Raw genomic sequence first — 24863 nt, forward strand, 5'->3', positions numbered from 1 at the left:
AACACTCCTGGTCAAATTATATGTTTTGTTGATTTTCTAGGTAAAAATAAGTTAACACATCCTCTACAAAGAACACACTTCGGGCCATGTGTTTCATTTTTTATATTTTATTTATTTTTAATATGTTAAATGCTGCAGATAAACAGTAGTTGTGCATAAAAATGTGTTGTTTCATGAGGAGTGTTGAAACTTTTGCATACCGCTGTATGTGTGTGTTTGGACTTTGGATTTTTCTGGATTCGTGATGCTTTAGATATAGATAAATATGCTCCAGAATTTGCGAAACAGTTTGTCAGTCTAGCATTACACGCTGTCTCGTGTATGAGTCAACACCACAGGAGTAATCATTAACGCACATGCTCTACAATGAACTTCAGCCTTCTTTTCCCATAATCCTCCTGCAATACTCATAGTGCTCTTGATCAGAGAGCGTGGAAGAACTTCGCAAGAGAGGAATAGAGAGCAGAGGGAGCGAGAGAAGTAGAGAAAAGGTGAGGAACTGGCAGGTAAGTGAAGGTTGTGAAAGGCTTGTGGAGATTGCGCTGGAAGTAGGTGAATGAGGCCTTAGAGATAGATAGTGGACGGGGAGGAGAGATAGATAACGGAGAAGGAGGAAGAGAGGAGGAGCTATGACAAGTAGGAGGAGAAAGAGGAGTCCTCATCTTTAGAAAAATGTTGATATTAAACTGAGTGTTCACAGATTTTCAAGAGAGTTGGGGTCAGTGTTATTTCTGTGTCATGGATCTTTGTTTAGGATGTCACTAATGGCAAAGCCTATAGGCTGTCATGATTACTTGATTAAAATAATGGAATTGAAAATGACATTTTCAGAGAATCTGCAGTGATTAGTTGGAAGATGATGCACATTTTTCCTATAGCTCTCACTTACTGTAAGAATCAGTCAACTCATTTATATGCATAGGCAACACATGATTATTAGTTAATATTATTTTCCCCACCCACTCATGCATGGTGATGTAATCAAAAATCAGAAGAAGTTCTAAAGGTGTGGAAAATTACATTTTAATGAAAAATTTCTGTGAAACAAGAATTTTATGTTTTGAATGAAAAGATTATGTTTATTATGACCAGAGATATGAACTAACAATGTAAAAATTTACCATTTGATTTCAGTTTCTTAGTTTATGTTTTTTTTTAATTTTAGAATCTTTGAAAAGCTACACAGTGTTATTATTCAGTTAAGTCCATTTTTATTGTTTGGCCTTTGTGAAAAATGATTAATTATTAAATTAATCAATACATTATTCAAATACTAGCTCGAAGTTCCATGCATATTAGCCTGACACATACAATCCTACGCAAAAGTTTGCACCCCCTAGGTGCAAGTGTACATATCCTCTACAGAGAGCACACCTAAATATGGCATTTGTCTGCTAATTTTAGTGCACAATTTCTATTTATTTCTGCATATAAAATATGCAGAAATGTGTTCTCTGTAGAGGATGTGTTAACCTATTTGGTAAAACTTTCTTTGAAGGCTACCTAGATTAAGGATGTCATGACACATGCAAGCACTGAATATCATATTTATAAAGCAATACCTTCATGAACAGCTTATGCCAGTAATCGCAAGATACCATCAGCTGAAGGAAATGACATTGTATTAACATAAGAGTTTTGTACTTTAACTCATGTAGAACTATGTGGGATAGATATAAACATCTAAAAGAGATATTCCTTCTAAGTTCTATTACTTGGGAATGATGCTTCATAATATTGTTATACATGGAACCAATTTCCGTCATTTAAGGTCCCTAATGTCAATGCAATGTTATTTACTCCATAGAACATCTTATATCCTCTTGTGATTACTCGCATAAGCTGATCATTAATACTTCAATATTGCTTAAGAAATATGTTATTCTGTGTTATGTAGTACTTCAAGTAAGTAGCCTTCAAATAAGGTGTTACCACTTCTTTTAACGTAGAAAATCTTTGCCTATGATTGTATAATAACTTTGTTGTTTTTGATTTATTCTATTTATTCTGTACAGACATGACTGATATAGCCTCACCCATAAGAGTTGGCATTGTGGGATATGGACATTTAGGTAAGTTCTCCCACCTCATGGGGTCTAAAATTGAAGCAGTTCATTCAATTACCAAACTCAATGGATTTGACCGTTTGATTCATGTCCAACAACTAAATGTAGTATGATGAGGAAAATTACCACAGAGTATATTCTGATTGGTCTGAAATTGTGAAATGTGATGTAGCTATACTTTGGATGAACATAAGAGTACACATCTGGATTATTTTGATCACACGTGATTTTTGTAATTTCATAACAATCAAATATGAATTTTCTGTTGTCAGTAATCCAAAATATTGAACTGAGTATCAGTCAAACAATTGAGAAAAATTCTGAGTAAATTCCAATCAAGCTATTTATCTGGACATTAGGTGTTTATTTGCTTACAAAAACAACATTAATACAAAAACACTGATTTAATGTGTATCAGTATGTTCATTCTACCATTCCCAAACCTCTGTACTGGCAGCCCAGAAGTATTTGTAGTTATCATTAATGGTTTGGTTAATCAGTTCATTATGTTAAATCAAGTGTGCTGATAATGAAATTTATCAAATCTATGCATTGAAGGCATTAAGGGGAAATCCTGAACCAAACTTTGTTCTTCAAACTCCCTCACAAGATATCAAGAAAGTCATGTTACTTTTTATTGTATTTATGTTTATTTGCCTTTATTCTAAATACATATAGTGTTTTACAAGTAAAAACACTCTCATTGCTTAGATGAATGGTTTAAACTGCTCAGCATAATGTTTACATATAATATTTGTAAAGAATCAGTGGAAACAGACGACTTACATTTGTATAACATATCAGTCTTACTTATTTTATAAAATGGACATATATTAAGGCACTTAAAGTTTTGTGAAGTCTGTATTTGCATAGTTAAATTATTTTACCACCATTCATCTTTATAGGTCAGTTCCTGGTGGATCGCATACAGAAAGAGGGGCTTGCAGCAGGCCTTAGCTTGGCCTTTGTTTGGAATAGAAATGCAGACAAACTCATTGAGTCAGTCTCTAAGGATCTGATCCTGACTGACCTCTCTGACTTTACACAAACGTAGGCATGCTCATAGACTCACACATGTACAGATGTTCATACATATATATAATTTTTTATCACATTTTTTTTCATTTTTTCTTGTGTGTTCCAGAAATGCTGACCTGATTGTGGAGGTCTGTCATCCACAGATAGTGAAAGATTTTGGGGTTCAATTCTTATCACACGCAAACTTCCTGGTACTGTTATTTGATGTTTGGTTCTTGGTGTGATTATTAAAAAGGCTGAGATGAGAAGTATGAACTTACAATTACAGTCACTCAGTTTTTTTCTTACCAACAGGTGGGCAGTCCCTCTGCTCTGTCAGACTCTCAGCTGGACCAGGAGCTCCGGCTGACTGCAAAGAAACATGGGAAGACGCTCTATGTGCCCAGCGGTGCTTTATGGGGCGGCCAAGACATCCAGAGACTAAATGACAGTGGATCATTAAAAGTAAGGCCATTCAACATTATACCTTAACATTACTTTAAAGACTAAGAATAAACATTATGCAACACTTTATGAACACAATACTATTACCTGTTTTAAGCAATTGCAGTCTTGAAGCCATTGTCTGAAATAATGCCAAACCTAGCTTTACAACTGTGTAATTTATATGAAAGTATTATACAGCATTATATATTATTAAACTGTGTTCAGCAGTTCAAGTCTTGTAGCAATGGGGTTGTTTGTGACTGGTTCTACTGGAGTTGTAATGATATTCTATTGTTTTAGGCTTAGTATGATTTCTGAGGTCAACATTTGATTAGATTTTTGATATTTTAGGTTTTAGATTGGCCAGCTTTCTACTAAATGAACCCCATTCTAGTCCCAGGCTTAAAGGAGGTCCACATTGTATGTGTTTTTTGCAGTTGTTTTAAATGAAAGGGATGCATTTGGCTCGCTGTGCATCTCACATTCTTTGCACTCTACATGGCTTCCTTTTCTGCAGAATGCACGCCCTGAGTTCAGAAAAGGTCAACCTGAAATAATCAAATTCCCTTCAAGTTGCTAACCAATCAGATCAGACGGATCTGCTATGACCATTGTAATGGAGGAGGGATTTATGGTTGCAGTTGCTGAGTGCTGTATGATTGCATGGACAGACATTTTTATAACAAACAAAAAGCAGCTGTTTAAAAATAAATGAATTAAAATAATAGTAGCTCACTGTCTAAAAGTACAAGTGCCTGAGCTTTTTGCCTGTATACTGAAAAGGTAACAAGCTGGCACAGCTGATTGACAGTTACACTGCTATTGTAGCTTAGCAACAGGGAGATACACAGCAGTGATGCAATGTTTCAAAAACATTTTTGTGAACATTTTTCAGCCTGCAGTAAAAATGCAACCTGAACCACCCCTTTAAGCCTTATTATTCAGTGATTACATAGAAAGCTCCTGGCTGTAGGACTTAAGCGCCAACCCCTCCCACCCGCCTCCAAAAAGCCCATTCATTTGAGCATATGTGTGTGTACAGCATAAGCCCCCCAACCCACTTTACTCTAAAGTGATGCACCCAGATGGCTAGTTGATCACTGATGAGATTCCAAAGAAAGATAGCCAATGAGAGACCCTCAGAAGAGACTGTACTGGTCATCATCATCATCATCGTTAACTGCTTAGTCCAGCTATGGTCACGGTACAGTCATGTATGTATGTATGACTGTACTGGTGATGGTTTCAAATTATCCATACAGTTTCTTTGTTACTTTTTTGATATTATATAGAAAATGTTACACCCTTAGTTTCTAGAGAACCTAAACATAGACTGCTCAATGATTGGTGACCAAGGCATTGAGCACTTGCACAGTTTGTCTGGGAAAGTGTCTGACGTTTAATTTGGCTCTGTTCCAGGCCCTCTCCATTCGTATGTCAAAGCACCCCTCCTGTTTCCGCCTGGCTGGAGGCATGCTCTCTGACTGGGCAGAAGAGGAGGGGAGGCGTGTTTTGTTTCATGGCTCAGTGGCAGAGCTCTGCCCCATCGCCCCTAACAACGTGAACACTATGGCAGCCGCCGCCATTGCCGCATCAACCCTGGGCTTCCATGGAGTCACTGGAGAGATTGTGTCTGATACTGCGTGAGTTGCTTAGCAAAATGTCTAACCACTGTTCAGGTTGTATGAGGCCTCTCCCTACACCCCCATCCCCCTACTCATCTCTGCCTGCCCCCTACTAAATGTTTTGGAAGACTTGAGCCAGGGGTGTCCAGTCTTATCTGCAAAAGGATCGGTGTGGCTGCAACAAAGCAGAGCAACATGATCATTTGTTTAAAGACTGAGACTGATTAAACAAGTGGAATCAGGTGTGCTCTTCTTGTTTGGAGTGAAAACCTGCACTCATACTGGCCCTTTGTGGATAAGATTGGATACCCCTGACTTAAGCATTAGGTCTGCGAAACTTTTCAGTCCTGCAGAGGAGTGTTTCACAAAGTAGGATCTCTCAGTAAGCTGAATAAGTTAAGCTGAAAGTGAGGAGTGTCCAATAGGAAGGGTTTTACTTTGGCCTTAAGCTACCTGGCTAACTGAGGAATCCTGCTTTGTGGAATACCCTTAGGTCAGGGGGGCCACAGCTGGGGGAATAGTGGAACTGATTATTTAGGGCCCCTCGGTTGAGGAGGGATTTTTGTTTGGTGTGCTATTTTAAATTTGAAAAGTGCGGGGGTACATAGAGGCGATATTTTCATAAGGCCCAAAAATTTGCCCACCGTCCCTGTCCTGGATCATTGAATTGTGTAGTAGTAGTAAGTCAGCTTGAGTGTTGGGAACATTCCCTGGCATGTCACGCAAGTCCAGTCCTGGCGTACTAATACTAGACACTGAAGATTATGCTAGGCTTCAGTGTGAACACAAATAAAGCATTTCTAAACGCAACATTTTTAATTCATTTTATTTCTTGTTTGATGTGTTTTTGTTCTTGCCAATAAACAGAAGTTGCAAAAAAAGGCATGTGCATGCAAGCATAGCAATGCTATAGGGTGTCCCCTTTCTCTGATTTTCTAAATTTCTGCATAATTAAACCACTGAAACGAAAGTCGTTCAGAGTGGTTTGATGTGAAATGCTCCATTCTAGAGAAATTTAACCAGAATTCAGAACGGTTCACAGTGGTGGTGATAGGAACCACACGTCTTAAAAGTTTAATACCTTTGAAACTTCCCTCACAAAAAGTTATTAACCGAAATGGTTACTGATATATTGTATGATGGCTGAGACATTGTTGATGACATTTGTAATAGGCCTTTGGCCTAAAACATACTTTCTTAAAGTCGTGGTGGAAAGGTTCATGTTGGGCGTTGTAAAGCGCCCAAAGACAACTACTTTTTTTTTTGGTTCAACCATTATATGACCATTACCAACATTACATATAAAAACTCAGTAGACACGTGTAGGTGCAATGGTCATTTTGGATAGCAAATGCAATGGATATTTGCACTGCAGACATTGTGACACCTGGTTCCTATCAACACATTATAAAGAAATCAGCGTCTGCAAGTTTCTCTTAAATGGAGCATTTTACAGCAAACCACTCTGTATGACCTCGTTTGCATTTTAGTGACTGAATTAGGCAGAAATTTTGAAAAATTCCCCTTCAAGATATAGGTGAGGATTAATCCGAGTGAATGGTTTTCTTTACAACTGTTTCTGGCCAACATGACAGGGGAGAAGATATTCAGATGTGAATTAAAATGCATTCATTAATTTAACTGGCCGCTGATCTACATTATGGTTGTAATCTAAATTTAGCCACTTTATACAAAAAATACATGCAAATACATGCAGAACCTGCGCATGTTTGAACCAAGCACCTCAAGGTTTCTTGTTCTATAGGTCTGCATATTGTTGACATCACCAAAGCGTGAGAAGGAATGCAGGGCTTAGGGCACCATTTGAGGCTGGGCTTAAATTTGACACAGCCACACTTTTCCCACAATTCAAACACATTATTCAAACGCTAAACGATGCATCACCAGCAAAAGGCCTGAAGTAGCATTCTTTTTCACTTCCAGTCTAGCTGATTACCACCTAGTGGAGGTTGAGGTGACAGGCCCTGAAGGCTTCTCAGTGAAAACAGTGAGACGCAACCCAGCCAAGCTAGGAGCTGTTACTGGCAGCGCCACCTACAACTCATTCTGGAGCAGCTTATTGGGTATGACTGCGTGAACCAAATTATCATCTTAATAACCCATTAATAACCTGTAGAAACTGGGTATGTTTCTAACATCTAACGTATTGTCTTTCAGTCTGCAAAGGTCATGGAGGGAGAGTGTATCTGTGCTGAAAAACCATCCACACCAACACACCTCTTCCTTTTGAATTCTAATTTGAATTATCCTTCTCATTTGTAAAGCACTTTGAATGACCGCAGTGTGAAACCTGCTATATAAAAAAAACTTGCCTTGCCTCTGTCTGTGCACAGAAGCTGTTCCTAAGATGATACCGCGAGATCAAAATGGGAAACGTTAATGAATTTAGAAAATGAAGACAAGTCATTGGTAACAATAATATAGTCTTTAATTTCTGTTCCACAGCTGTGACACAAATAAACTCAAATTGTATGTGTGGACATTACAGTTCATAAATTGCTCTTGCACATTCTACTATTTCACTATAGCCGCAGTAGCTTCTTTTTAGCTCAAGCTCTCTAACCCTCAAACCACTAAACAGGCAAGAATTCCTTTCTTTGTATTTTGGACCTGGTCATGTCCGAGGCGATTGTGGAAGTGCTACTGTGGAAGTGCTATGCTGAAAACAGACTCCAAGGACAGACGTTTGAGAAATGATTTATTCGGTCATCAAGATGTTTATCTTGAGGTACTAAACTCTTTGAGAGAACAGGTATTTTGCCTTGACCGCCATAAAACTGGGACAAGCTTAAGAACATGCAAGGAGTAAAAAAGATCAGATTGTTGCAACAATATTGCACAGTATACTCCAATACTAATTAGCAATAAAATACCTTGTCTTGATATAAGCCCATTTTTGGTAGAAAAAAATTACTCTTAAGCTTTATTCTAACTGACCTTTTAGAAGTAATGTACTGGAGTACTGAAGTGGACGAAGAAAAAGATCTCTGGCTGATTTTCCTCAATAATTTGATCCGTGAGATTCAACTAGCTGCCGTTAACGCAGGCTCTGTTTTACTTCATACTGGAGCGGCCTTTCACAGTTTGAGTGAATGAACATGTTCAGATTTAAATGTCTTTCTAGTACAGTCTCTCAGTCTACTAACACACGCGGAAGACATCAATAGATCTGTCTTAATGATAAAATACAGTAGCTCCTCACAGTAATAAGAATTCTACATCATATAACTTTCTCACATAAATATCTCTGTTTACTCCTCAATCCCAGTAAATGCAGGACCAACAGGTAGGGAAAAGGTCAGGAGTGTGTTAGCAGTGTGTGTGTGCATGTAGAAATGTTGCAAAAGGAGGTAAAGCATGTGCATGAGCAAGTGCATGTGTGTAGTGTCAGTTTTTCTCAGGCAATTCAACTGAGTCAGCTGGTTCAGCTGGTTCGGCTGGCAGGCTCTTGTTCTTGGGGGATGCACCATAAGGCTGGCGGATGTTCACGCGGTCTTTCTCAGCTTCCAGCTCTTCATCATATCTTTCGTCCTCATCCTCAGCCTCACTGTGATGAGGGGAGGAGTGGAGTGAGTGGGCAGGGGAGGGCGGCACTGAGGCAGGCCGTGGGTAACGGAAGCCTGTGGTCTAAAAGGGGTGAAACAAACAAACATCAAAATTAGACTCTCCAAATGATGAATGGAAAAACATTGTTTCACAAAAAGCCTGTGAAATTAGGGGTTATCAGGAAACATTTCATAAAAGCTACACTGTATGTCCAAAAGTATTAAGACACCCTTTTCAGACATGAAAACTCAATGAGCAGTGAGAAAATTAGCAGTGACAAGTTCAAACCATTCTCCTGTGGGTCCCATGGCATCATTCCTAGGAGAAAATTTAGGTGATTTTACTGTTCTCTCACTTGCTAGTAAGCCCTCAGCAGACACATTTCCCCTCACATAATTGTATATGGATAACAAAAACGCATTGTGTTAACACTTGTGTTAAATGTGGTCAAGACTTGTCTCTGACCACTTGTGAATGCAATTTGTGTTGTCCAATCATAATACGATCACAATACATCCTGCAGGCGTTGGTCATTTAGCCCTCATAGCAGTTACAACAATTCACAGAAGTCAAAGTATCCTATAGCAACTTCATATGAAAACTACTTTTACATATTAACCATTAAAACTAATCTACATAATTCAAGCATTGGCCACACTGGTGTAAAACTCTCAAGCACTGGACTGTGAAGAGCAGTGGATCTCAAACCGGTTCTCAGGGCCCCTCAGATGGTCTACATTTGTGCTCCAATCCAACTTGCAACACGGAACCAAAAGGAATGGAACCAAATCCTTACAGTAATGTTCCCAAATCTAATGGAAAGCTTTCCCAGAAGAACAGAAGCTGTTATTGCAGTGAAGGCTGGGACAAACTCCCTGTTAATACCACTGATTTTGGAAGAAATTCTAAATGATCAGGTATCTGGATAGTTTTAGACATACACAATACCAGGAAGTTTCTGAATTTACAATGAAGTGCTTTAGAAAAAGTCTCTAAAATCCACTCTGACTCACTCATATTGGCACAGATATAATATAAAAGCTTACCGAGGTGGGATCATGGGGCTCATAGACATATGCATCAGGGAAGGCTTTCGCCAGGGCCATATGGCGAGCAGATACATAGTACTGAGACAAAGAAAAACAGATAAGTCACTAAAACCATCTGGCTCTAGTGGATAGGGAAAAAAGTTCTTAAAGGGAAAACAAAAACTTAAAGGGCCCATATTCTACATGTTTGTATTTTATTTTTTCCCCGTGAGGTCCACTTATGTCGTAATTAATTTTTTCAGAGAATTATCCAACCTCTATTTATCTCCTAGAATGAATTAGACTGTTTTTATTTGCTGTGCTTTTAAGACTGATATATTTGAATGAGCTTTGTTCTGGCTGGCTGCTCTGCATTGTCTCTCATTTAAAAAACCTTATAACTGCAGCGGGAATGGCCAGGGCTAAACTGCTGTAGGTGTACTAAGAGAATATTTATAAGTGTGCTGGTCTTTGTGATGTCACAAAAACAATGCATTCAGAACAGGCTGTTGCTACTGCTTATTTGTTCACATACAGACCGTATGGAACGGAGAGTGAACAGTATATTTTGAACCTTTAACAGAGTTTACATACTTTAATTTCATCACAGCAAGAAAATTTTGGTTTTTCATGATATGGGCCCTTTAGGCTTAGTTTCAGCATCTATTTAGGTGAGTTTGACTAGTTTTGTAAAATATGTGTATGTGCCAGATATTTCCAGTCCAGCAGGTCACTGAGGTGGTCTGTGTGGTTTTGAATGAATGATGGAGTGTGTGTGTGTGTGTGTGTGCTTGTCTGACCCGGCCCAGGTATCTCCAGTCCAGCAAGTCACTGAGGCGCTCTGTGCGGTTCCTCTGAATAATGCGTTGTCTGCGGCTCTGCTGACAGAACTGGAAGAGGAAAGAGGTCAGCTGGTTACATGACTCGTCCACACTTCGATACCGCCGGTCCAGTATATAGATTCCTGTGTGAGAGAAAAGAGAGATGTAGATATTAGATGTGCATAAAAAAAGTTTCAAATTGAGCCAGACAAAATATTTAAAAAACTCCAATTTTTATGGTTTGTCTTGTCAGTCTGCTTATTACCGTAGGCAGATGGGTCTGCTATGTGTTCCTCCATGAAACAACCAAATCCAGAGAGGTTAGTGGAGACTGATGGAATTCCCATCACAGTGCACTCGGCTAAGACAGAGGAAAAAGAAAAAACAAAACAAAAAATACACAATATATCAAAGTTTTCTGTTTGCCTTTCATTTCGAAGGTTTCTTATATCTTTTTATGTGATTATGAAACATCTATTGTCTTTTACGTTCTCAGAGTATCAAGCATACAGCTTACTGTTATCATGCAATGTGTTTTTACATAATACAGCCAAATATAAATGTTCTTTTAAGTGAAACTCGTTTAAAAAAAAATAATAAATACTCATTAAACCTCATTTTCTTTCTCAAAGAGTCAATGTGTGTGTTTTTCACCAACCAGGTGTGTATCCCCAGGGCTCATAGTAAGAGGGGAAGACCCCAAGGTGGCAGCCCCTAACAAACTCCTCATAGTCCATGGGCAGAAGTGGAGAGGTAGAGGACAAAAACTCTGGATGGAAAACCACCTGGCACAAAGGCAGAGAGGGAATGCACCTTCCATATAGAGCCGAAACAATTACTCGACATAGATAATATTTTCATAATTTTTTTGTTTACATTTTCAAAATGACATCCAACATAGAGTGAGTTAATCACTGAACCTCAAGGGGGCAGTAATTCAACTGGTAAATTCTGCTGCAGCCTGAAGGGCTATAATATTTATATACATATTCATTATTATATCACTTATTCTTAGCTACTGCTTGCTCAAAATGATGGACAGCCTTAAACAAAATGCTACATGTCTTTTTTCCATGGTGGTAATTTAGTTCTTGGTGAAACAGTGTCTTAGTTTGTCAGAACATTGCAAACATTTTATTGTTACAGCTCATCACATTTATAGGCCACATTAAACTGATTAATCGATTTGATTGATTAACTGATGAGTCAATAAATTAAGATGAACAATCAAATGTCAATCCCTAGTTCCATATCTGACCTTGTACACAAATGTGTGTTTAGGCATGTATTTGAACAGAGGTGATCAGGTTAGTGTATGTGTAGACTTGTGGGGTAAAATGACAGTTATTGAAATCAAATTTTATTTCAAATCAGTGATATGCACTATCAATCAATTATTAGCTCCAAAGATTTGAACTTGAACACTAGATGGTGATGTATGCCATTTACTGCCTACATGGAACTTGAGAAATTGTCCAGCCATTCACTCACAACAACACGAACCAGTGTGACAGCTAGGAGAGACAATTGGCTTGTTGAAAGTGTTGAAATTCTGGAGAGTAAAAATACTTAAACTTACTTACGTTTTGTCTTGATAACTATGTACATTACACCAAAATAAGCCTTTGGTTTTCTTCAGGCTTAAAATTGAGAATTATGATATGCATAAAATACATTAATAATTATTGATTTTGAATTATATGGAAAAAAATATACTGTGATAAGATTTTTGGTCATATAGCCAAGTGTGTTTACCTTGACCCGGTCCTGAGAGCTGTTGAAGAGGCCGATGCGACGGATGCAGGTGAGGATGGGATCAGTGCTGTCCTCCAGCATGTTGTGGGTGCAGACGGGTGGCAGGCACTGGCGCTGTGTGGCAAAGATGGCCCTTTTCATCATGGTGAAATCTTCCTTATCCAACATTTTAGACACTTCTGGCAACTGCCCACTGAGAGAGAGTGATAGAGAGTGAAACTAGCTTTTGCCCATGATTAAAGAGGCAGATTCAAAAGTAGTTTAAAGGAAAGCCACTTACACTAATAATGATTCATAGAGCTTCTTCCCAAAGCGCTCTTTCACAGTCTGGGCTGTATCCCTGGTAACAACAAAAAGGACATCAGTATAGACTGTACCAACACACTGCCAGCAGCTATAGAGATGTCTCTTTTACTATTTGCCAGCTTCCCATATTAGCTCCTATGTGAGGATTACCTCCCTAGTCAGGAGTCCTAACGCTGCATCTACATTACAGCAAAGCAAATCACTTCCCTTAACAACCACTGGCTGCTTTGGGTGTGTCACTAAAATGCATGCATGTTAAGCTGTCCAGACTACATGTGAATGCACAGTTGGGGGATAGCTGTGTGCTTTGATGAAACACAGGTGAAAACAGGCCTAGTACTGTTTTTAAAAATTCAAGCAATGTGATAATTTTTTTTGATTTGCGTGACACGACAAAACGCAACGCACCACAGCTGAACAAACCAAAATATCTGAAGTTTAGAACTGCACCACGTGTCTCCATAGAAATCAGTGAGAGACAAAACAAAATAGGAGTGACTGTTAACTATGTAAATGTAACAGCATGTAAGAAGCATGATGGACTTTGCTATTTAACTAACACACTAAAAGCAGGAGCCCCCAGAAAAAAGGTCCTACTTCTTCATTATAAACTGTTTTTTCATTACAAACAGCACAGCCTTCAGGGGTAACTGAGCTAGTCAGGTATATTGTGTGCTAAGTGGAGGTTAGCAGTCCTCACAGTGCCTTGTCATGGTTACCAGAGCTGTTTCCGTACGGCTTGGCCCTTCAGTGTCTCCACATTGAAGTTGTTGGTGCGAGCAGGCATGATGAAGAACGCTATCACCGTAACCTCGCTGTGGTTTACCTGAGGACACACACACACACACACACACACACACAGTGAAGCAAAGCAGAGATTTTAGGGCTTTCTGAAAACACTTCATGATTCACTTTTTATTCATTTCAGTAAGCACACTTTAGCGTAGTATCAAAGAGATTCAGGTGCACACACAAACACATACCCTCAAGAGGTAGTTGAGTCTGGCCAGTGCCTCAAGGAAAAGATCGGCTCCCTTATTTGAGAACTCGTAGCGTCCAGCAATGAACAGGAAAACAGTCTTATCCAGATTAAAATCTAAATGTCTGTGAAAGAATAACATGATTTTAAAAGGAGGAGCATGATAGCGTATGTTTGTATTGATGTGGTGCGAGAGTTTAAATAGTGCACTGACCCGTAGAAGTGGCCTCTGATGAACTCTTGAATGCGAGCCTTGCTCTGAGCGTGGAGGTTCTGGAACTCGTGCATGGCTGAGAACTTTTTCACATTTAAACCGTTTGGGGTCACGACATCTGTGAGAAACAGATTGCAGCGTCAGAGAACTCTTTAAATTTACAATATGTAAGATTTGAGGATCTGAAATGTGAAACTCTATACAATATGCAGAAGAACATTTTGTAATGTTGGTTGTGTTTTGGACCCCTTCCCTGAGTAGATGACCCTGATGACTGCAAGTGATGAAAATGACTGCTATTATAGATTCCTGTGGCCTCACTAGAAGAGTGGCGATATGTCCAAAAATAAAAAAGTATCCATAATAGTAATTATTGATAATTATAATATGTATTTTCTACTATTGAATTTTGAAGTCTGAGTAGTATGTTAAACCCTGAACAAAACAAAAGGCTTATAAAATAGCTAGGTAGCATACAAAAATGGCTAGTTGTAAATGGAAAAAAAGTTACATACAATGATAATTTATTTACACCAGCTACCTGGCTAACCATGCTAACAGCTGGACTGTGCTGTAGGGAGAGAATGGCTAGACTTCCCTTTCTCTAGACGTCCGCTAGTCTGATAAGTAAAAGGCATATATTGCCACCTAGTGTATTGAAGTAGTTTTTGTTCAAGCCTTTGAGGTAAATACCAGATAGAGGAACACAATGACATCATTTTAGTTAGATACCTCAAACATGCTTTACTTATATTGAGTGATTTAGATGTGATTTAGGCACAGTAGGTAAAACTGTGGGTGTGTGGATGGGGGTGTGACGGTGGTGTTTAGAAAGCCACCTGGTTTCCTTTTGAGCAGATGCTCAGCCTCAATGGCCGTGATTTGAGACACAGTGGTGAAAACATGAGCACAGCGTGCTGCAGCCCGCTCCAAACAGTAGCGATGATAGATCTGCCTATCTCCCGCCTCCTTATCTACATTAAACTACAGACAGATAGAGACAGACAGAGACGTATAGTAACATATCATATATTGGTTGTTACATTACTTTTTTGTGAAACTGTCCTTCTACACACAAGCACACACCTCTGCAAGGTTGTTGTAAAAGTCGACATTCCCAGCACACAGGTATCGACCGAGCAGCGTGGCGTGTGTGGTGAAAATGGTTGCTACAGGTAACTGCCGCTGTCGACATAAAACCAGGCCCAGACCAGCCAACCACTCATGAAAATGAGCCAGGATGTGCGGAGGGTCTTCACTCTGCGCTGCATACTGAAAAACAGCACAGGGGCACATAAACACCATTAATTCACAAAATGACTTGGTCAAATAAACAGCCAGTACAGCCAGACAATTACATACACATACCTCTCCGAGCAGCCAGGCAGTGAGAAAGCCGAAGAGGACGGCATCGTTGGCCTCCCGATCAAACCAGGGCACTCCTATAGAACAGTTCTCCCACAGCTCACTCTTCCAGCGGTCCAGAGACCAGGCCGTGAAGCCCACGTCCAGCAGGATCACATATGGAGAGCCCTCAATCAGCCAGCGACCAAAATACACCTACACACGCACCGAAATACATTACTGTCTTTATAGAGTGTTTCTACTGCACCATGCATTATTGTAGCTCAGTATTGTTATAGCTCACACTTTAACCTTAAAAATGAAATAAAATATTTAGTGTACGGTGTAATGCTGCTACTTACATTGGTGGATCTTTAACTGCACTAAGCACTGAACACAAAAACACTAACTTAAGGAGCTCATGTTACACATCCTGTATTTTACTGTTTTTTTTTTATGTACAATTACGATGTTTATGTGGGTCTATGTACAAAAAATATTCATGACCATTTTACAACCTCTCTTTATCTTAGAATTAAACAGGCTGTTTGTTATTGTATATATGCAAATGACAGGGTGTTCTGACTGGTGTCCTACATTGTGTGCCTTGTTTAAATAAGCAATCCAGGCTAAAACACTCTCTATAACATCACTGTGAATAGGCGGGGCTAAGCTGTTGTAGGCTGACCAGGCAGATATATGTAAATTTGTTGGTTGTTATGACACCAGAAAAACAATAAACAGGCTGTTTTGTGGCTTAATTTCTATGTATGGACCATCTGAACTGGGGAGTGTACATTTTGAATAATGGTGTAACAATTCACAAAATCCACATTTTTTATTGTTTTTTTACATCATTTGAACATGGCAGCTGCTCTTTTCATTGTATGAAAATTTCACGATGAATGGACCAATAGAAATGGACCAAAATCCGTTGGAATAAAAAGTAAACTCCACTTTACATCAACTTACATTAAAAGACCGTTTTTGCCTCCTCCTGTAAAGTTACAATTTGGGAGATACTTGCTTTTATTTGGACAGCGACAATATGCTATACTGTTGCATCTCGAGTTTTGAAACTTTTAACAATGTTTGCATTCTAAGTCAAACTCTTACTTTGAAATTTTTTTCCATAATGTAGGCCCATTTAACTGCTAGGGCAGCATGATAATACTAGCATCAGCAGATGACCAGATAAAAGTGTCACCAGTAACAGTTCAAAATTAATAATTACTTAAAGCATCACAGTTCATATTTATACTGAAGCATAATTCATCAAAAATATTGGTATAGTCATTATTTGCATGGATCTTTAACATTTTGTTTTATTTATAGACCAGAAAGACCCCAAAAAGAGAAGAACAGTGCCTAACATGCTTTTAGTTTTTATGCTGATAGACGCTGAATGTAAGATAAAGTTCCACTGCAGTTCAACAGAGAACTTCAGTTTTTGGATGTTTTTTTTTATTTTTCTTTTTTTTTTTACTCAAGTTACTTCTACCTGAGTCAATATTTCACTGACATAACACCAACGTTTGTGTGAGGACGCATACACACATTCCCCCTCTCGGGAGAATTCAGTGAAAGAACTGAAATAGGCTGTGGTCTGTGTTCGAGACATAGATATAGCTTTTAACCTTTGCACAAGCATACCAGGGAGAGGGCGCACACACTCTTCAGAATGAAGGTTTAGGGTTTCACTGAGGCTGAGGGCAAAATACAAACTGAGTGTGTGGGAGAGGCAGAAATTATGTAAAGAGATAGTCAGGATGAGCAACTGAAAACTAGAAAACAAGGCACAAGCTGAGCTTTGTGTACCTTGCAGCCACTGCTGTTCATTTTGTCAATGGTCCTCCTGAGCACTGCATTGGTGGGCTCAATAAGCTCAACCTGTGTCCTGACATTGGACTCCACGTATGGCCCCACTAGGAAGTAGTTCTCTCCCCATTCCTCACAGGTCAAACGGGCCTTCGTCTGAATCACTGTATAGATCCCTCCAACTGCCAAAGCACAAAGACTATGAGTGTCATCTTACATAATATCCATTTCATATCAGACATAATGACAAACTGAAAAAGCAATAGAGTACAATTTGTGGAGCATTTAAATATACTTGTTTGTGTAAATTATGCTTTTACTAGGTGCTCTGGTCTTGTTTTGGCAATTTGATATTAACATACATGAGCAAAGTGACTCTATTTCACCTATAAATTGAAAAAACATCACATCATCGTGCCAAAAAGCACAACACATACTGTGTCACGAAAATTGTGTACTGTAACACACACACACACACACACACGTTAAACATCTGATTGAAAAAGGTTTGTGTGAAATCCACTAGCACAGTCTCTCTGATGCAATGGCTGACTGACTTCTATGAAAGATGGGAAGGTCACTGAGTCTGAGTTCATCTGATCTGAGACACTAAGCTGTACTCATGTGGCATATCACAATATCCCTCTGACCGCTCTGTCATTTAGCCGGTACAACATTAACTTTCTCACTATTTAGACGCTTATACAGCACTAATATTGAGCAACAAACCTTTACTTAATCATATGACTCTTACATTACTGTTCAAAAGTTTGGAATCATCTAAAAATGTTGATTCAAATATTATATTTTTATTTTTTTAATAGCCAGATAGAGATTCCAAAGTTTTGGATGGTAGTCTACTAATAGTCTTCATCTTTTCCCAGCCCTCTAGATAAACACTGACAAATAAAACAAGAAAACTCATGACATTTTGTGGTGTACTTTTAGAGATACTGGACTGTTTAACAACTTCTAGAGATTTTGGCACTGTTTCATGGGTGGCGCGGTTACACCGGAACTGCATAACTCTTGCAAGTTACATAGTTTAGCACTGCTACTCTAGTAAAGAGCTACATTTGCTGCGTAAATAACAAACAACATATCTCTTCTGACATGTACTGTTAAAAAAGAAGCAAAGCTAGTCTCACCCTGTGTGTGCAACGCTAGCAACAAAACCAACAAGGCAGCCGGAAGTCATCAATTTTGAATGAGAGCCAGCAAAACTGTGGTAAGATCATTGGCAACGCAAAGTGAGCAGTCTAGGTGGTGTGAAGTTCAGATCTGCTCCACTTTTGATGGTAAAGGTACGTTTTTTCAAACCTCAGGCATGACAGCACGTTAAGAGACAGTTTCTAAGACACAAATTCTAAGAATTAGTTTAGCAATATATGAGTTATGCTTGTAGAACAAATGATGATATAACTGATATCTTTATCACCATCAGCACTTTTATTTATATAGTGCCTTTCCCATGCTCATGGACACGTTACACTCAGATGCTTTACAAAGAGTCATAACATTATTAATATTTAACTGATTATTAATAGTTGGCTGATGCAATTCTGCAGTTTATAAGTGTAACGTTGTGCCATGCAGGCTAAATCCAGTTCAGTGCTATAGTTCTAGCTTGCAAATGTGCAGTCACAGGCTTCATGTACTGGGAAGGGAGTGTGTGCTGGCCTTTGGCTTTCCAGACTGGTGACAGTCGTGTGACAGCGGAAAGACCAACCGCACTGGGAATTAGTTTCCAATACACTGCAAGAACCATAGGGGGGAACAAGCAAATACCCAAAGGGTCAGATAAGCATGTAAAGATCAAGGTCAGCCATACCATTACTCAATTACACATACAGCACTGTGCAAAGAGCACCTAAGGATATAGTCTAAAAATGTGTTTTTGTCAGTAAAAACACTACATAGCACTAGAATAAGTTAAATAAAAACATATATCCAGCCAAAATTAACAAAAAATGATTATTAAAAAAAGTAGATTATATCTTGTGTATCTTCTGAGCTAATTAGAAGTACAATGGTTTGATTCTGGGCTTCTCCTCGTTTCCCCCAGCAATTAAACAGATTTATTCTAAAGCACAATCAGCACACCTGTTTTTATTTAATAAAGCACTGATTAGGCCAAAACAGGTGTTGGATTATAAGTACATTTAATACTGGGCTGCCACGAAGAGAAGTTGTGAAATGGTTAATTGACACACTTAAAATCATTTTTGGTATTTGTTACAATTGATTCATATTTATTATAATACTGATTTACTGAACAAACAAACTCTTACTGCACAGATAAAAAGCTTTTTAAACATTTTTTAAACTTTCACAGATGACTAAAACCTTTGCACAGTACTGTGTATATCTGTCAATCAATACATATCATTACTGTTGGGACAAAACCTTTTTCTTTTTTTTCTTTTTGAAAGTGCCAGGAGCCATTTTCCTTGCGTAAACTTGACTGGTAAACAGGTATAAATGGTCCGAGGCTGAATCTCAAATGTTTGTCCCTATGTGGTGCACTACGTAAGTTATGAAATTTTGGCCCATATATTCCACTATATGTTCAGTATGGAATTGTGCATACATGGCTAAATCCCAAAAGACTCTTTGTTAGACATATTATGCCCTGTTTGGGAGCATGAGCCAATAATTATTCGGGAGCAGGGAGCCATTCGAGATGCAGCCCAAAATTACTTTTGATAAAAACTTGTTCTATTTACATAATTAAAAGTTAAGAACTTTCTCTTGTAAAGTTACCATTGTGGGGATATGAAATTTTGCTGCAACAGTAACAATTATTTATGTATAAAGCAATCATTGGGCGTCTTGGGCAATTGTGAACAGAATGACAGTGATCTGACAGGCTTAGGGAAAAAAAGGAAAAGGAAAACCACAAAACCACAAGCTCACTGCTACAACGGAAGTCAGGAACATGTGCTTTACACAAGCATTTTGCTTCAGTAAAATATTGGCAACCAGAGGGCAGCATTTCTTTAGAAGGAAGCTCAACCAATATTATGTGACATATCAGAATTGTCAGATATCACCACTGCATATTATTAGAATATCACCACAGTGAAGCACATTTTAAAAGGTTTTCATTTCATTTCAAACTGATCTCTAACTTAAATATTATACAGCTCCCTCCAAACTTGATCAGATAAAGATACAGTGACGTAATTGATTTTAAACTGAGATTAATAAATGTTAGACAGCTGGACAAAAGACACTCATACCTTTATTAGCCACCTCCCATGCGATCTCGAACAGAACTGCATCATCCAAATCAAACTCCTCGTCCCACTCATCCAGTCCCGACAAGGAGGTGACTGAGAAACTCCGTGCCAACGGCATGCTGGGTAAACACAAGTAGATTATTACTCAGTGACATCACATTCATATAAAGCATCCCAAACCTTTTCCCTCCGAACAGATTACAGACTAGTATAACAAAAGCCACAGTCACGCTAGACTTGCAGTTTGGATCGCCTTGCAAAGTGGCTGTAGCCAAAAGGCTCACAAAAAAAAATAAAATCCTCCACTCTGTTGCTGTTAGTTAGCTAAAGCTAGCTAAATGGTAAATGGTTTGTGCTTAGACATTGAGCACAAATTAGCGTTTCCCTTATTCTGAAGGTTCAATGCTATAAGGGGCTGCCCCTTCAGAGGTCAACGCAGCAAAAACAGTAGCGACAGAGAATTTTAAGCAAGAAAAACCGCCATTCAATAATGCCTTTCAGGCAAACACATAGGTTCCTATGGAGCTTTAGGGCACTATCTGAGTTTGTAAATGCACAATCATTTTTATATAGAAAAATATACACATTCTACACATGATTTTTAGAATGGAAAGGACAGCATAGACTATTTCAAAACTACTGCTGTATTTTTGAGTGCTTTTGAACTTTAATTGTAGGGCTTTCTAACAGCACATTCATTACGTCAGTGAGCATGAAGCACTTCACAAAGAGCTGCTCAGCTCTTTATATCAAACTATGCATAAAATAAAGCTAATTACCACACAACTGTTAATTTCAAACTCCTATAATTACTGTATTAAGCTACAGAATTCTCTGAACTATTTTTAAAACCTTTTTCATTTTGACATGGTAGTTGACGCAATAAATACACTAATAACACAGCCTACAGCATTAACATAGACTAAACAACTGAAATACTTAAAGCTGATCATATTTAAAAATTTTATTTAAGACCATAAACAAAAAAAATGCCAAATAAGTCATCTCAACCAGCCTTATAACTGGTGGCAAAACACTATAACCATAATAAATGAATCCTCCAGCACTTTCCAACCTAATCTTGATCTGCCACGTATGTAGCAACGGTAGATTACCACAGACAATCATTTTGATGTGTTTCCCTGTATTCAGAAAAAGAACTGAAAATCTGCAGATTCAAAACACACTTTTAAGAGAAGCCAGTGGGCAGGTGCTGAAACAAAAAGCACTGGAGTATCTCTTCAAAGGGCCTGTAGCACTGAAAAGATTGAAAGTGCTCCTAATATCCATTTTAAACTATTACTTGCATCAGATATAATGACAGAGTACTACTTACAGTGGTGTCATAAGTTTTTGCAGAGATTTAAGTTAATTCACTAATCATTTCAGGCCTAATGTGAATGTAGGTGTGTTTGAGTGTTTGTTAGTGTTGTAGGTGAAAAGTCACTGATTTGGATGACCCCAACATATATAGGTCTGCATGTGCATGTTTAAGAATAGCCCTTATATCAGTATCTGACTGACCCACACACTCTTTCTCTCTCTCCTCCCACAGAAAAACACTCACAGAGGATTTTCCCACACTCATGGATAATTTGATGAATGCTCCAAATAAATGAACACATCTAACCAGATTCATCTACTAAAATGTTAGGCTCTCTTTCTACTACACTATAAACACACACACACACACAGTCCTCGAGCACTCGCTGACACTGTCGCCAGGATCATATAAGTTAATGGTTAAGACCTCATCCACAGGGTCAGCGAGAAAACGGATTGCAACAAGAGGTGGCAGGGATTAGGAAACAAAGGAAGGAAGTGGAGTTTTGAGGACACCCCAGGCCACAACTTACTTTAAGTCAGAACAAGACATCCTGCATCAGTCACATCTGGACTACACACAGATCCAAATTACAGATTCAAACTTAATATGTATTAATATCAGTGGCGAACTGTGACTATTAGAGCTGAGCCTTCAAGCTGTCAAAACGCCACAAAAAAGGCCTGATTGGATCATTTTCTGTTGGATGTTTAATCCTTGTGAGTCCAACCAAAACTTACCAACAGAGTAAGAGAATTACTACAATACTTACAGAGTTTAGATGCAACAAGAACGATAATTATATTGAACAAAACTAAAAATTAACTAAAATTAACTAAATTAACTAAAAATTACACATTTATTACTTTTATTTCACACAAATCATTAGGCCTTATCTGAAGGCCTAGAAGTTCCTGAGGGTTCCCCACAGTTTAATATGAACTAAAAACGTATTGTCATCTAACTTGTCCCAAGCCATTCAGCCTAACAATAACCTAAATCCAACACTCACTTTGACCTGATCTGAACCCTGATGCTAACACTGCTGCAAATCATTTGAGTTAATACACAAGCACAAATTTGAGGATTTCTTTTTTAACTGATCAATCTGTATGTCTAAAAAGGAGCTTGATCAATTCATTTTATAATTAAATTATGTCAGAACTAGGAATGCACTGATGGAAATTCAGGGCCAAAGCAGACATATGATATTTTTCATGTACATATCTGCTGGTGTTGATACATAAACATGTAGAAAATACAGAAATTGGGGCTACATCTACATGAATTAGCAATACATTACATATATCATCAATTTTTTTTTAAATATTAGTCATATCTAAACATCTGTCTTGATGTAGATCATTTTTTAAGCAGTTACGTGATATTTCCCCTATCATAGTAGTAGTAGTAATAAATCCAGTTGCGGGGGGATGTAGCGTTGCAGCACTCGAGTCCCGTCTCAGTCTCGAGACCATAAACCTCATTTGGACTCAGTTTTGTCTCAGTTTCAGGGTAAGGTGGACTTGGAAATTGTTATCGAGACCAGCTGGGTGCGATGCCTCCATCTGAGGTAACTGGAAGCTGAATTACTACTGAATATCGACCAAACCAGAATAAACAAAACAACACAGTACTTTCTCTGCATCAGGGGTTCTCAAACTTTTGCAACTCAAGGCCCACAAAAATGACCACAAAAGCTTCTGTGGATTTAAGCGATCAGATCGTCCGTTGCCCTAATGAGAAGGCTGATTTGGCAACATCGTAATGCTGGACATCAGACTGAAGAGAGGAAAGCTGCAAACTGAGTTTGACAGGTTTAGATATCTATTTGTGATGTTCTCAAAAATGTAGCATACATATTAGTGTGTTTATATATATATATATATATATATATATATATATATATATATATATATATATATATATACACACACATATACATACACACACACACACACACACACACACAGAGAGAGAGAGATTCGGCTCTAGCCATCTACAACGCTAATTAAAGCGGGAAAGTCTTGAGCCATACAAGGTGATTGTGATAGAGGTCAGAGATGACAGAGGGATGTATGGAGGGAGCGAGGAAGGGATGGTTCAAACGACTCCCTACGGCCTATTTAGTGCACTACATAGGTCACGAAATAATGACAGAGAGAGAGAGAGAGAGAGAGAGAGAGAGAGAGAGAGAGAGAGAGAGAGAGAGAGCGAGAGAGACCCATGATGGAACATAGAGGAAGTCTGATTTACAACACAGAGACAACCCGCGCCCTTCAAGACGGGAGCACACGCACATACACACCCCCTTCCTCTCCTCCTCAGTCCCTCGCTGGCCGAACTCTACGAAAAGACACGCTTGTATCTCACAGCTCGGCTTGAGGCTGAAAGCCGTTCAGCGCAAGACTGGGGCCTTGTTTCCTTTCACGGAGGCTCTCACACATTCACATACTGGAGGCGCGCGCGCGCTCCAGCTCTGGCGTACGTGCCTTCTTTCTCGCCACGCTGAGTGTCACGTCACACCGTGACCACGACAACAGAGGCGCTCGTGCTCGCCCCAGAATAATACGCGACGCTGAAATTGGCTTCTTATTGGATTTTTTCGTTCCACCTTAAACGGCCTGAGATGCCACAATGTTACTGCTGGACCGTTTGTGGTGGACAGGAAAATTCCGACAAAGAAGCCGAATTCAGCTTCGGGAATAACATCCAGCGCCGCGCGCTAACGCACGACTTCATCAGAACCAGCTGTCTCCTGGGCAAAAGCCATGACTGCTCCTTTCCCCGCTCCTTTACACACTTTGATGGACACACGCCATCAGGACATCAGGAAGGACAGAAAAGTGGGGTTTCTTCTTTTCACGAGCAGCACGAACGCAGGATTTCATTTTCACGCGATAACGCGCACATTTTTCTACGTGTCATCATGCACACAGCAGATTCGGTTCAAACAGAGCGCTTCACGCGCTCAAGAAAAGGTAGAATATGAGAAAGAGTGGAGCTCACCCTGCAGCGGCGTCCTCTCTAGCAACGCTCTCCCATCTGCGCGAATCAATCACCAAACAGCACGACGTGACCGCGGAGGAGGAGCCCGGCCAATCAGAGAACACACAGCTTCTGACGTACAGGTTTTGAGCAATCTGATAGGCTGACGCGGAGGCCTCGGCTTCACCTGATTGGCTGAGCCGCGCGTCAATTTTGCGCCTGCGACTCTGGAGGAACGTGACACTGTTTTCAATGCTGAATGATTTTTCCCTCAGCAGAGAAAAGGGCAGCAGCGTGGTTATTTATACTGCAGGCTAGCGGG

General features: G+C 39.2%; 2 protein-coding genes across 6 annotated transcripts; one reads left to right on the forward strand and one right to left on the reverse strand.

The window, feature by feature from the left end:
* The first annotated feature begins 288 nt into the window (after positions 1-288).
* aspdh (aspartate dehydrogenase domain containing) lies at positions 289-7656 on the forward strand. 5 transcript variants are annotated; one of them, XM_036589811.1, is made up of 9 exons: positions 289-506; positions 1166-1198; positions 2016-2072; positions 2972-3116; positions 3211-3295; positions 3399-3548; positions 4950-5173; positions 7100-7239; positions 7334-7656. In XM_036589811.1, the coding sequence occupies exons 3-9, from the start codon at positions 2018-2020 to the stop codon at positions 7369-7371; spliced, it is 837 nt and encodes a 278-aa protein (XP_036445704.1). In that variant the 5' UTR covers positions 289-506; positions 1166-1198; positions 2016-2017; the 3' UTR covers positions 7372-7656. The 5 variants fall into 5 exon arrangements, with proteins under 5 accessions (XP_036445704.1, XP_036445703.1, XP_036445702.1 ...); XM_036589810.1 differs by lacking the exon at positions 1166-1198 and having other exon boundaries at positions 290-491; XM_036589809.1 differs by lacking the exon at positions 1166-1198 and having other exon boundaries at positions 292-506.
* Positions 7587-24669, reverse strand: gys1 (glycogen synthase 1 (muscle)). The gene is made up of 16 exons (XM_036589807.1): positions 24563-24669; positions 20230-20348; positions 16988-17169; positions 15194-15385; positions 14912-15097; positions 14665-14809; positions 13826-13943; positions 13616-13736; positions 13352-13458; positions 12607-12666; positions 12327-12519; positions 11230-11356; positions 10837-10932; positions 10551-10714; positions 9769-9849; positions 7587-8803 (listed from the first exon to the last, which is right to left on the reverse strand). The coding sequence occupies exons 2-16, from the start codon at positions 20345-20347 to the stop codon at positions 8564-8566; spliced, it is 2130 nt and encodes a 709-aa protein (XP_036445700.1). The 5' UTR covers position 20348; positions 24563-24669; the 3' UTR covers positions 7587-8563.
* Between the last annotated feature and the right edge of the window lie 194 nt (positions 24670-24863).

This window comes from Colossoma macropomum, unplaced genomic scaffold, assembly GCF_904425465.1.
Source record: "Colossoma macropomum unplaced genomic scaffold, Colossoma_macropomum, whole genome shotgun sequence".
Lineage (NCBI taxonomy): Eukaryota > Metazoa > Chordata > Actinopteri > Characiformes > Serrasalmidae > Colossoma > Colossoma macropomum.

Bases quoted from the DNA above. Each gene is read 5' to 3' on its own strand.
- gys1 (XM_036589807.1), bottom strand. From the start codon at position 20,347: ATGCCGTTGGCACGGAGTTTCTCAGTCACCTCCTTGTCGGGACTGGAT. The intron at 13,459-13,615 runs GTATGTGTTTGT...GTGTGTCCTCAG, and splicing joins GACTCAACTACCTCTTGAGG to GTAAACCACAGCGAGGTTAC. The intron at 10,933-11,229 runs GTTGGTGAAAAA...CCTCTGTCTTAG, and splicing joins GCCCTGGGGATACACACCTG to CCGAGTGCACTGTGATGGGA.
- aspdh (XM_036589808.1), top strand. From the start codon at position 857: ATGATGCACATTTTTCCTATAGCTCTCACTTACT. The intron at 5,174-7,099 runs GTGAGTTGCTTA...TTTCACTTCCAG, and splicing joins GAGATTGTGTCTGATACTGC to TCTAGCTGATTACCACCTAG. The intron at 7,240-7,333 runs GTATGACTGCGT...ATTGTCTTTCAG, and splicing joins ATTCTGGAGCAGCTTATTGG to TCTGCAAAGGTCATGGAGGG.